Source organism: Oncorhynchus gorbuscha, linkage group LG25 (assembly GCF_021184085.1).
Source record: "Oncorhynchus gorbuscha isolate QuinsamMale2020 ecotype Even-year linkage group LG25, OgorEven_v1.0, whole genome shotgun sequence".
In the NCBI taxonomy this organism is placed as follows: domain Eukaryota; kingdom Metazoa; phylum Chordata; class Actinopteri; order Salmoniformes; family Salmonidae; genus Oncorhynchus; species Oncorhynchus gorbuscha.
The window spans coordinates 29,083,240-29,097,079 of record NC_060197.1 but is presented as its reverse complement, the minus strand read 5'-3'; the positions used below and the strand labels follow the sequence as shown (position 1 = coordinate 29,097,079).

Here is a 13,840-nt window from a genome sequence, read left to right as displayed (position 1 = left end):
ACACAGTCGCAACAAACACACGCACACACACACAGTCGCAACAAACACACACGCACACACACACAGTCGCAACAAACACACACACACACACACAGTCGCAACAAACACACACACACACACACACAGTCGCAACACACACACACACAGTCGCAACACACACACACACAGTCGCAACACACACACACACACACACAGTCGCAACACACACACACAGTCGCAACACACACACACACGCAACACACACACACACACACACAGTTGCAACACACACACACACACAGTCGCAACACACACACACACAGTCGCAACACACACACACAGTCGCAACACACACACACAGTCGCAACACACACACACACACAGTCGCAACACACACACACACAGTTGCAACACACACACACACAGTCGCAACACACACACACACACACACAGTCGCAACACAGTCGCAACACATACACACGCACACAGTCGCAACACATACACACGCACGCACACAGTCGCAACATACACACACGCACGCACACAGTCGCAACAAACACACACGCACGCACACAGTCGCAACAAACACACACACACACACAGTCGCAACAAACACACACACACACACAGTCGCAACAAACACACACACACACAGTCGCAACAAACACACACACACACAGTCGCAACAAACACACACACACACAGTCGCAACACACACACGCACACAGTCGCAACATACACACGCACACAGTCGCAACACATACACAGTCGCAACACACACACACACACACAGTCGCAACACACACACACACACACACACACAGTCGCAACACACAGTCGCAACACACAGTCGCAACACACACACACACACACACACAGTCGCAACACACAGTCGCAACACACACACACACACACAGCCGCAACACACAGTCGCAACACACACACACACAGCCGCAACACACACACACACACACACACACACACACACACACACACACACACACACACACACACACACACACACACACACACACACACACACACACACACACACACACACAGTCACACACACACACACACACACACACAGTCGCAACACACACACACACACACACACACACACACAGTCGCAACACACACACACACACACACACACACAGTCGCAACACACACACACACACACACACACACACAGTCGCAACACACACACACACACACACACACACAGTCGCAACACACACACAGTCGCAACACACACACACACAGTCGCAACACACACACAGTCGCAACACACACACACACACACAGTCGCAACACACACACACACGCAACACACACACGCAACACACACACACACACACAGTCGCAACACACACACAGTCGCAACACACACACACACACACACACACACACACAGTCGCAACACACACACAGTCGCAACACACACACACACACACACACACACACACACACACACACACACACACACACACACAGTCGCAACACACACACACACACACACACACACACACACACACACACAGTCGCAACACACACACACACACACAGTCGCAACACACACACACACACACACAGTCGCAACACACACACACAGTCGCAACACACACACACACAGTCGCAACACACACACACACACACACAGTCGCAACACACACACACACACACACACACACACAGTCGCAACACACACACACACACACACACACACACACACACACACAGTCGCAACACACACACACACACACAGTCGCAACACACACACAGTCGCAACACACACACACACACACACAGTCGCAACACACACACACACACACACACACACACACAGTCGCAACACACACACACACACACACACACAGTCGCAACACACACACACACAGTCGCAACACACACACACACACACACACACAGTCGCAACACACACACACACACACACACAGTCGCAACACACACACACACACACACACAGTCGCAACACACACACGCACACACAGTCGCAACACACACACGCACACACAGTCGCAACACACACACGCACACACAGTCGCAACACACACACGCACACACAGTCGCAACACACACACGCAACACACACGCGCAACACACACGCGCAACACACACGCGCAACACACACACGCAACACACACACGCAACACACACAGCAACACACACACACACACACAGTCGCAACACACACACACACACACACACAGTCGCAACACACACACAGTCGCAATATATACACACACGCAGTCGCAACAAACACGCACGCGCACACAGTCGCAACAAACACGCACGCGCGCACACAGTCGTAACATACACATGCACGCACATAGTCGCAACATGCACGCACACAGTCGCAACATACATGCACACACACAGTCGCAAATTTTGTGTCACCACCTTCCCGCTACCCCCCCCCCCCCCCGTAGGTCCGTTCACCACCCTGGAGATGTACGAGTGGTTCCAGGCGGGCTACTTCTCCATGTCTCTGCTGGTGAAGAGGGGCTGCGACGAGGGCTTCCAGCCGCTGGGCGACGTCATCAAGATGTGGGGGCGCGTGCCTTTCGCCCCCGGGCCCTCCCCACCGCCCCTGCTGGTGAGACCTCCACCACCGCGCCCGCAGCCGCTGCCACCCCGGGGTCCTGCTGTGAGTGAGGCAGCGTGGGGATGGGATGGGGGGGGGTGGTGGTGGTGGTATGTGGAGTTTGCTGGAGGGGAAAACAAAAGTAGTAGTATTCTGTGTTGATGGCGTGGGGGTGTGTGGAATGTAGAGGAGTCCAGATGTATTGTATGCCACAGGGTTTTTGTTCTACGACTACTGTCGAGAGTAGTACTCAATGCTATAGCGTCTACTTATTTATAGTGTCGTAATCTATTGTTTTATTTGTACAATGGAAGTTGATTCATAAAGCCCTTTTTACATCAGTAAGGTGTCACAAAGTGCTTATACAGATACAGATACCCAGCCTAAAACCCCAAACAGCAAGCAAAGCAGCAGGTCCGGGACAAGGTAGAAAGTTCGGTAAACAGGTCAGGGTTCCATAGCAGCAGGCAGAACAGTTAACTGGAGCAGCAGCACGACCGAGGAGGACTGTGGGCAGCCAGGAGTCATCAGGCCAGGTAGTCCTGAGGCATGGTCCTAGGGCTCAGGTCCTCTTAGAGGGAGCATACTTAAATTCACATGGGACACCAGATAAGACAGGAGAATTACACCTGATATAACAGACTGACCCCCCCCCCCCCCCCCCCCCCGGCACATAGAGTACTGCAGCATAGATATTGGAGGCTGAGAATTTTGGGGTTTGCTCTTGCTGTGCTTTATGAGATTTGTGTGTGTGTGGACATTGAGCTGTGCATGTAGCCTGTATGTATCTCCTGTGTGTGTGACTGTTCCTGTATTTATCCTGTGTGTTCCTCTCAGGGTAACATGGATCAGGACCGTCTGAAGAAGCAGCAGCAACAGGACTTGGCAGCAGCTGCTCTCTATCAGCAGCTCCAGCAGCAGCAGCAGCTATTCCAGCTCATCAACAGGTACGTCATAGGGAAAAATGACACATCAAGTTTTGTGGAAAATGGAATTGGAACTAAGCAAAGTGGAGCCACTTATCAAGTAAAGGTGTAACAAAATGAAAAGGCTATATCAAAAGAATAATCTTGCAGCTGATATCGGGTTGGAACTAAATTTATTTTCCAATCGTTTCATTCTGAATTAGGCCCACAGATTATACCTACGGAGGAGCGGCTTCTACGAATGAACTTTGAATGTTTGAACTTCAGAGAGTTGGCTTAATGTTGGACCAGCTAGCTAGCTAACAAGCTTGTGTGTGCAGAGCAGCACCAGAATTTAAATAACACGTCTTTTTGTAGTTAATAAATCCAATGTAAAACATAACTGGCATTGAAAAGTTTAATCCATTCTTCTCTCATAAAACATTTCTCTCCCTTATTTCGGAGTCACACTTGTAACATCAGTAGGCTACTAGACTATGCTTTGAAAGGAGAGGGACAAGTTGCCTACGCACACACTCTAGCAACGCTTTTTGTGGGACTGAAGAAAAAATGCCCAGAACCTAAAATACGTTATTAATCTGTTCCCATTCTTTTAAAATAATGGTTCTGTTCTGGAACAGTACAGATCACTTTCGTTCCCTGTTCTGATTCTGTTCCTCAAAAAATGTCAGTCTTTTCCTGTTCCCGGGTTCCAACCCGTTTGGCAAGCATTTCCCTTGCAGTTTCCATGTTTTACAAGTCTCTCGCTTTTTTGTCCTAGGTGTGGAGAACAGGGTATGATGCCTTCAGTGAACAGGTCGATGTCAGTGCCAGATACAGGGTCCATGTGGGACATGCATACCTCAGCTTCACAGCAATCAGGTACACAGACGCTGTGTGCATACGTATACATTCATCAATCAATGTCAGTGCTTGTGAATTTTTTGCCCACTGCCACAGTATAGAGTGGGATGACTTTCCAACACTCTCTTACCCCCCTCCCCTCTCTCTCTTCTGTCCATGCAGGCGGTGAAGCCAGTTTATGGGACTTAACAATGAATTCTTCAACTCAGGGTCCAACACTCGAACAGCTTCAGAAGGTGAGTGCTGGCACCCTTTGGCTGTGGGAACCTAGTAACACACCGTTGTAGATTTCCACATAAATGTATGTGACTGACCGCCTGGATTCGGTTTTATGTCGCAACATTTGAAATTGTGTTTTTCATATTGGATAAAAGAGACAGCCAGAAAATGGTACAACTGCAGTTGGGGAACAATGGGAATGTAATTCTGCTTTGAAAGTTGATAAACTTGTAACCCCACTTTTGAGAGAATGGCCCTTGAATGTTTTGGTACACCTACTGAAGAGCTCTTTGTTTTTACTCATTCAGCATCGTTCACACCCTCTAAAGCCTTAGCCCACCCATCTCTTTAAGAATTCCCATGTGAGGCCATGTGCTAAACAGAGGGAGTAGTGTCGTTAACAGCCAAAGATATCAAGACTAAAACAGGTTTAAAAAAAAAAAAAATAGCCAGGTGAAAATGTACTATCTAATCCTTGGCCTATATCCTAATTTGACTTTGGTGCATGACCGTTTCTGGTAAACACACACTATATCAAATCAAGTTTAAGTTCATTTGTCACATGTACAGGATACAGAAGGTGTAAACGCTACAGTGAAATGGTTACGTACATAGTCGTAATATCCAAACCAGCGTCGAGGTAAATATTATTTGTATAAATATTTTTACATGACGCCATCCCACACTCCAATTGTCTAAATTGATGGGTCATGTGAAAGAAATGCTATAACCACCCCAAAACAACATGTAGATAAGTGGATGGGTCACTTGTCATGTTCATAAAATACAATAGATGGCTGTAATCACACCTGGCTAACTTGATGAGTAATGTAATCATCTGTCGAAGTGGAGTCTTTGTTTAGACACGTAGCTAGCTAAACAATGACCCGGCATAATCCCAACTCATACTACTACCAATACAAACATTGTCAGTATGAATCTGCAGGTAACTAAAGCTAACCAACTATAGGTTCAACGTTAGCAAGCTAAAATGAGGCTATAAGGCTATAACTAGCGATACAAATGGATTTCTGATTCAAATAATATTACTAAACAGATCATACACGTAACGTTAGCTAGCGAGCCAGCCAGCTAACGTTCACTAGCTAGCTAACAGTACGCTTTTAACTTGCAGCTAGACTCTTACCCGTGGACATGGATGAACTCTTCATGGTAGACTGGAACCATTTAACTCAGTTTTGTTTGGCCAGCGTTGTGTCAAGTCAAGTCATTCCTGTTCACACTATGCAGAAAGTAGCCCATCACTTTTTTTCCTACTGATCTGTATATAGGACCTGCTAAGTTCAGGGGCATTAACGTTGTTGAGGAAAGTAGCATAACTTTTGTAGTTCTTGATGGCTAACGTTATATCTTTCAAAAACGCTGCAGTAGAAAGGACTATCAACATATACTGAGCAGCTTACATTATAGACAGAAGCATGCTACATGGAAGACCAATTGAAACTCATCTCCTGGAATGTCCAGCCCATCCATTATCTCAGCCAATCATGGCTAGCTGGAAGATTCCCGTCTTTCCTCAGCTAAACCAACTAAGCTTGTCATGAAACAATTGTATTTACAGATGGAATTAATTTTTGTTATGAGGACACATGAATGTTCACATGTTCCAGAAGGCATTTCTGCCCCCAAAAAACACATTTGTCTCAAAAGAATAAAGACGTTCAAATGCCTCTCCTGTGAAGTAGTGACATGCGACATACGCCTAACTTCCTGAAATGAGTCACATACAGTACTAGTCAAAAGTTTGGTCACATCTACTCATCCAAGTGTTTTTCTTTCTTTTGACTATTTACTACATTGTAGAATAATAGTGACGACATCAAAGCTATCAAATAACACATATGGAATAATGTAGTAACCCAAAAAGTGTTCAACGAATCAAAAATGTATTTTATATTTGAGATTCTTCAAAGTAGCCACTCTTTGCCTTGAGAGCTTTACACACTCTTGGCATTCTCTCAACCAGCTTCATGTCAACTTTACCTGTCATCAACGCAATGGGTGGCTACTTTGAAGAATCTCAAATATAAAATATATTTTGAGTTGCTTAATTAACACTTTGGTTTCTACAATGTAGAAAATAGTAAAAAAAATAAAGAGAAACCATTGAATGAGTAGGTGAGTCCAAACCTTTGACTGGTACTGTATATCAAAATGAGGATATCTTGGAACCAAGAGTCTTTCAGTCTCTGAATTCAGCTGGCATGTCTACACTGGATTCTGAAACTATAAAAGACTCCATCTCTTTTTCCACATTTAGCTATGTTACAGCCTTTAATTCTGAAATGGATTAAATGAAACAAATTCCTCAACAATTTATACACAACAACCCATCATGACAAAGTGAAAATAGGTTTTTAGAATTTTTTTGCAAATGTATTTAAATATAAATAACAGAAATACCTTAAGTTTTCAAACCCTTTGCTATGAGACTCAAAATTGAGCTTCGGTATGTCCTGTTGATCATCTTTGAGATGTTTCTACAACTTGATTGGAGTCCACCTGTAGTAAATTCAGTTGATTGGACATGATTTGGAAAGGCACACATTTGTCTATATAAGGTCCCACAGTTGACAGTGCATGTCAGAGCTAAAACCAAACTATGAGGTCAAAGGAATTGTCCGGAGATCTCCGATACAGGATTGTGTCAAGGTACAGATCTGAGGTAGGGTATGACTGCAGCATTGAAGGTCCCCAAGAACATTGGCCTCTACCAAGACTCTTCCTAGAGCTAGCCGCCTGGCCAAACTGAGCAATCGGAGAAGAAGGGCCTTGAACAGGGAGGTGACCAGGGAGGTGAGATCCTCTGTGGAGATGGGAGAACCTTCCAGAAGGACAACCATCTCTGCAGCACTCCACCCATCAGGCCTTTATGGTAGAGTGGCCAGATGGAAGCCACTCCTCAGTAAAAGGCAGCCCGCTTGTAGTTTGCCAAAAGGCACCTAAAGGACTCTCAGACCATGAGAAACAAGATTCTCTGGTCTGATGAAACCAAGATTGAACTCTTTAGCCTGAATGCCAAGTGTCACGTCTGGAGGAAACCTGGCACCATCCTTACGATGAAGCATGGTGGTGGCAGTATCATGCTGTGGGGATGTTTTTCAGCAGCAGGGACTGGGAGACTAGTCAGGATTAAGCGAAGGATGAACGGAGCAAAGTACAGAGATCCTTAATTAAAACCTGCTCCAGAGCCCTCAGGACCTCCAACTGGGATGAAGGTTCACCTTCCAACAAGACAACAACTCTTAAGCACAAGTCTCTGAATGTCATTTAGTGGCCCAGCCAGAGCCTGGACTAACATCTCTGGAGAGGTCTGAAAATAGCTATGCAGCAACACTCCTCATCTGACCTGACAGATCTTGAGAGGATCTGCTAAGAAAAATGGGAGAATTTCTCCAAATACAGGCGGGCCAGGGTTGCAGCGTCGTACCCAATAAGGCCGTAATCGCTGCCAAAGGTGCTTCAACGAAGTACTGAGTAAATGGTCTGAATACTTATGTAAATGTGACATGTTTTAGTTTATTTGTAAATAAAAACCTGTTTTTACTTTGTCATTATGGGGTATTGTGTGTGTGGATTGAGGGGGGAAAAAACTATTCAATTAATTTTGGACTAAGGCTGTAACGTATCAAAATGTGGAAAAGTCAAGGGGTCTGAATACTTTCCGATTGCACTGTATATTCTGGCCCTTTTTATAAAACATTTTTCGATTAGGGGGTATTTTTCCCATGGAAAACCTAACCAGCAAAAATGTGTTGAAATAGCTCAGTCTGTATTGACCTAGTGGTCTTCCACATTGACCTCTGACCCCTATGGCAGCTCCAGCAGGAGAGGAGGGAGGCTGAACTCAGGACGAAGCGCGAAGAGGAGGAGCAGCGCAAGAGGAGAGAGGAGAAAAGGAGGCAGCAGGAGGAGCAGAAGAGGAGGGAGGAGGAGGAGATTTTCAGACGCAAACAGGTGAGTACAATGTTAGAGCTGATGAAATCGGAAGATTTTACCTGAACTGTTTTAGAGGGTGTTGAGTACTTTGACAAGTTTTTTTCTTTTTCTTTTTCTTGATAGTGTCTTGATAGTGTCTTGATAGTGTCTTGATAGTGTGTGTGTGTGAGGGGGGAGGGGGGGGGTATAATGCATGTCTATGTATCTTTGGATTTCCATCCTATCTTGTACATAAAGTACCCTCACGCTGTGTGTGTGTTTCTCCCCTCCCCTCCAGTGTCGCCAGCAGCAGGAGCTGATCATGAAGCTGCTCCAGCAGGCCCCTCAGCAGGGCTCAGGCTCCGGGGTGGGGTCTGGCTGGGGCACTGGGGGCCTCAACAAGCCAGGGGCCAAGGGCCTCAGTCTGCTGGACATGCAGGAAGCCGAGAGGCTTCTCAAACAGCAGCAGAGAGCCCAGCAGCAACAGAGGGAACGCGTGAGTAGTTACTGAAACGCACACACAGAGAAGACCGCAAAGTAGTATAATAGCATATGCGCCCACGTGTACAGTGTTCTTCAGAATATCTGGGATTCACTCGGCTTGAGAAAGACTACTCGAATAGGAAGCCACAGACTGTGCAAGCACAAACATGTCATCCAAAGAATGGGAAGAATGAGACCGAGTGCTGACACTCCCACATACAGCACTCACAATGAGAAGCTGTGGAAATGCTTGTAGGCACGGTACAATGCATTAGTATGACATTGGATGCTTTCTGTTGGTTCCTTGTCCACTCTGGTCTAATGTTGTTGTTCCATCTCCTCTCTCTCCTCAGCATCAAGGCATGTCCATGGGTCAGTGGGGGGACGGAGGTGCTGTCCCAGGGGGCCTGTGGGGAGGCGGAGGGGGGATGGAGGGTAAGGCTGGAGGCGGAGGGGCCATGGGTCTGTGGGAGGAGGCAGTGAAGAACCAGTCCAGAGGTGGCAGCATGCAGGGTCTGAAGAACAGCCGCAGCAGCCCCTCACTCAGGTAGATGAGAACAACACCTCTCAGTAGAGCCCTCGCTATACATGCACCCGAAAGCCTTGATCTCACTCTCCGTCTCTCCCTCTTTCTCTCTCCCTGTCTGTCCTATTTTCTCCCTTGTCGTCGTCCCCCCCGGACTTTCTCCAACTCGATCTATATTCAAACGCTCACTGAGTTTTTGTGTGCCCTTTAATGTCTCTCCTTGGGTGCCGTGTGTATTTAAATACCCCCTCTCTCTGTCCTTGTGAGCAGTAAATGGTTTATGTGACTGTCGGTATGTTTGCGTGTGTATTTAACCCACACCCCCCACCCCCACCCTCTCCCTCCCTGTAGTGAGCAGTATATGTTAAGTCGTAGGAAGCAGCGTACGGATGAGGAGGACAAGCTGCTGAAGCTGCTGCAGGGCATCAAGACGCCTCAGGACGGGTTCACCACCTGGTGTGAACAGATGCTGCATGCCCTCAACACCCAAGCCAACAACACCTCCTCCCCACTGGACGGTAAGAACCTTGACCTCTTTCTGTTACTCCCCCCACCACCACCACCACCACCTCCTAACCCTCAACACCACCTACACTGGACGTTAAGAGACAGTTACCTCTCTCCGTCACTCCCTTCACCTCCTAACACCCAAGCCTACAACTCCTCCTCCCAACGGGACGGTAAAAACACACCTTCTGTAACTCCTTAGCTCTTCCTATGATGTCACAACTCCTCCCAACGGGACGGTAAAACACACCTTCTGTAACTCCTTAGCTCTTCCTGTGATGTCACAACTCCTCCTCTCCTCTGGACTTGGAACTCTTCCACCGTTCCCCTCCTTTTCCCCTGAGACCGTCACCTCCTAACCCGAACGGTCGTCCTCTTCGCTGGATGGAAACACTCGCAACCCTGCTGTCTATGCTTTCACCTCTCCTCTCCCTCACTCTCTAAATCCCCGAACTCTTATCTACATGACTTTTGCCTTTTGTCCATAATACATTTTGGTAACACTTTACTTGACACCCAGTGTCATAACATGTTATGACAGTCATAACCATGTCAAAACAGTTGTCATAACCTGTTATAACACTGCCATGGCACATATATTTAGACCTGTAGTTATTTTATGGCTGGTTATGACACCTACATAAATGTCATTACCTACCACGCTGGTTATTTTATGGCTGGTTATGACACCTACATAAATGTCATTACCTGCCACGCTGGTGTAACGGCGTTCTTCGTTTGTAGAAAGAGAGTCGGACCGAAATGCAGCGTGGTGGTTACTCATGTCTTTAATAAATGAAGAGCGATACATGAAATAACTATTACAAAAGCAAAACTACACAGAGACAGGAACAATCACCCACGAAATACAAAGTGAAACCCAGGCTACCTAAATACGGTTCCCCATCAGAGACTACAAGAATCACCTGACTCTGATTGAGAACCGCCTCAGGCAGCCATGCCTATACTAGACACACCCCTAATCAACCACAATCCCCAATGCCTACAAAAACCCCAATACGACAATACAATAACCCCATGTCACACCCTGGCCTGAACAAATAATTAAAGAAAACACAAAATGCTAAGACCAAGGCGTGACAGAACCCCCCCCCCCCTAAGGTGCGGACTCCCGGACGCACCTCAAAACCATAGGGAGGGTCCGGGTGGGCGTTTGTCCATGGTGGCGGTTCCGGCTCGGGACGTGGACCCCACTCCATAAATGTCCTAGTTCCTCCCCTTCGCGTCCTGGGATAATCCACCCTCGCCGCCGACCATGACCTAATAGTCCTCACCCAGAACCCCACTGAACTGAGGGGCAGCTCGTGACTGAGGGGCAGCTCGTGACTGAGGGGCAGCTCGTGACTGAGGGGCAGCTCGTGACTGAGGGGCAGCTCGTGACTGAGGGGCAGCTCGTGACTGAGGGGCAGCTCGTGACTGAGGGGCAGCTCGTGACTGAGGGGCAGCTCGTGACTGAGAGGAAGCCCAGTACTGAGATGAGGCAGGTAGTAGGCTCTGGTAGATCCTGGCTGGCTGGCGGATCTGGAAGATTCTGGTTGACTAGCAGATCTGGAAGATTCTGGTTGACTGGCAGATCTAGCTGCTCTATGCAGACTGGCAGATCTGGAAGAGACTGGTTGACTGGTGGATCTGGAAGAATCTGGTTGACTGGCAGATCTAGAAGATCATGGCTGACTGGCGGATCTAGCTGCTCTATGCAGACTGACAGCTCTGGCTGCTCCATGCAGGCTGACAGCTCCTTGCAGGCTGACAGCTCCTTGCAGACTGACAGCTCTTTGCAGACTGACAGCTCTGGCTGCTTCTTACAGACTGATAGCTCTGGCTGCTTCTTACAGACTGATAGCTCTGGCTGCTTCTTACAGACTGATAGCTCTGGCTGCTTTATGCAGACTGACAGCTATGACTGCTTTATGCAGACTGACAGCTCTGTCTGCTTTATGCAGACTGACAGCTCTGACAGCACCCTGCAGGCTGACAGCACCCTGCAGGCTGACAGCTCCTTGCAGACTGGCAGCTCCTTGCAGACTGACAGGTCCTTGCAGGCTGACATCTCTGGCTGCTTCATGCAGACTGACAGCTCTGGCTGCTTCATGCAGACTGACAGCTCTGGCTGCTTCATGCTGACTGACAGCTCTGGCTGCTTCATGCTGACTGACAGCTCTGGCTGCTTCATGCAGACTGACAGCTCTGGCTGCTTCATGCAGACTGACAGCTCTGGCTGCTCCGAACAGGCGGGAGACTCTGACAGCGCAGGAGGGAAGGAAGGCTCTGATAGCGCTGAACAGACAGGAGACTCCAGCAGAGCTGTAGAGGAGGAAGGCTCTGATAGCGCTGAACAGGCGGGAGACTCCGACAGCACAGGAGAGGCGAGGCGCACTGTAGGCCTGATGCGTGGTGCTGTCACTGGTGATACTGGAGAGAGGACACGCACAGGAAGCCTGGTGCGGGGAGCTGCTACCGGAGGACTGGTGTGTGGAGGTGGCTCTGGATAGACCGGACCGTGCAGGCGTACTGGAGCTCTTGAGCACCGAGCCTGCCCAACCTTACCTGGCTCGATGCCCACTCTAGCCCGGCCAATACAAAGGGCTGGTATGAACCGCACCGGGCTATGCACCCGCACTGGAAACACCGTGCGCTCCATAGCATAACACGGTGCCTGCCCGGTCTCTCTAGCCCCCCGGTAAGCACAGGGAGTTTGCGCAGGTCTCCTACCTGGCATAGCCATACTCCCTGTAAGCCCCCCCAATAATTGTTTTGGGCTGCTTTTCGGGCTTCCATCCGCGTCGCCGTGCTGCCTCCCCATACCAGCGCCTCTCCGCTATTCCACCTCCAGTTCTTTCTTGGGACGGCTATATTCTCCAGGCTGAGCCCGGGGTCCTTTTCCGTCTAATATCTCCTCCCAAGTCCAGAAGTCCTTTGATCGCTGCTCCTCACGTTTAACAGGGAGAGTTGGCTCAGGTCTGACTCCTCACTCTGCCACTCTCTCCCTGAGCCCTCCCCCAATACATACGTCTTTCTCTTCGACTCCATTCTCCTATAGCCCTCTTCGCACTGCTCCAGCGAATCCCAGGCGGGCTCCGGCACTCTCTCTGGGTCGACCGCCCACCTGTCTATTTCTTCCCACATCGTATACTCCATGCTTCTGCTGTCCATAGCGTCTTCACATGTCAATTCTCCTAATAATTCATCCTCCTTTCGCTGCTCATGCTGTCGCTGCCTGTTACCACGCCACTCGGTCCGTGTGTGGTGGGTGATTCTGTAACGGCGTTCTTCGTTTGTAGAAAGAGAGTCTGACCGAAATGCAGCGTGGTGGTTACTCATGTCTTTAATAAATGAAGAGCGATACATTAAATAACTATTACAAAAGCAAAACAACAAACGGAACGTGAAACCCAATTACAGTCTATCTGGTGAAACTACACAGAGACAGGAACAATCACCCACGAAATACAAAGTGAAACCAGGCTACCTAAATACGGTTCCCCATCAGAGACAACAAGAATCACCTGACTGATTGAGAACCGCCTCAGGCAGCCAAGCCTATACTAGACACGCCCCTAATCAACCACAATCCCCAATGCCTACAAAAACCCCAATATGACAATACAATAACCCCATGTCACACCCTGGCCTGAACAAATAATTAAAGAAAACACAAAATACTAAGACCAAGGCATGACAGCTGGTTATTTTATGGCTGGTTATGACACCTACATAAATGTCATTACCTGCCACGCTGGTTATTTTATGGCAGGTTATGACACGGACTTAAGTGTCAATACCTACCAA

The 13,840-nt window shown here is 48.2% G+C and overlaps 1 protein-coding gene across 3 annotated transcripts in view; it reads left to right on the top strand.

The window, feature by feature from the left end:
* LOC124014238 (GRB10-interacting GYF protein 1-like) overlaps positions 1-13,840 on the top strand; it is a 39,248-nt gene that overhangs the window by 21,323 nt on the left and 4,085 nt on the right. For 2 of the 3 annotated variants that reach the window (XM_046329041.1, XM_046329040.1), the window contains exons 14-21: positions 2,433-2,650; positions 3,425-3,534; positions 4,274-4,374; positions 4,519-4,592; positions 8,416-8,553; positions 8,813-9,010; positions 9,351-9,544; positions 9,875-10,041. In XM_046329041.1, the coding sequence (XP_046184997.1) occupies positions 2,433-2,650; positions 3,425-3,534; positions 4,274-4,374; positions 4,519-4,592; positions 8,416-8,553; positions 8,813-9,010; positions 9,351-9,544; positions 9,875-10,041 (1,200 nt within the window). The remainder of the gene's footprint in view (positions 1-2,432; positions 2,651-3,424; positions 3,535-4,273; positions 4,375-4,518; positions 4,593-8,415; positions 8,554-8,812; positions 9,011-9,350; positions 9,545-9,874; positions 10,042-13,840) is intronic. The other variant, XM_046329043.1, reaches the window with a different exon arrangement.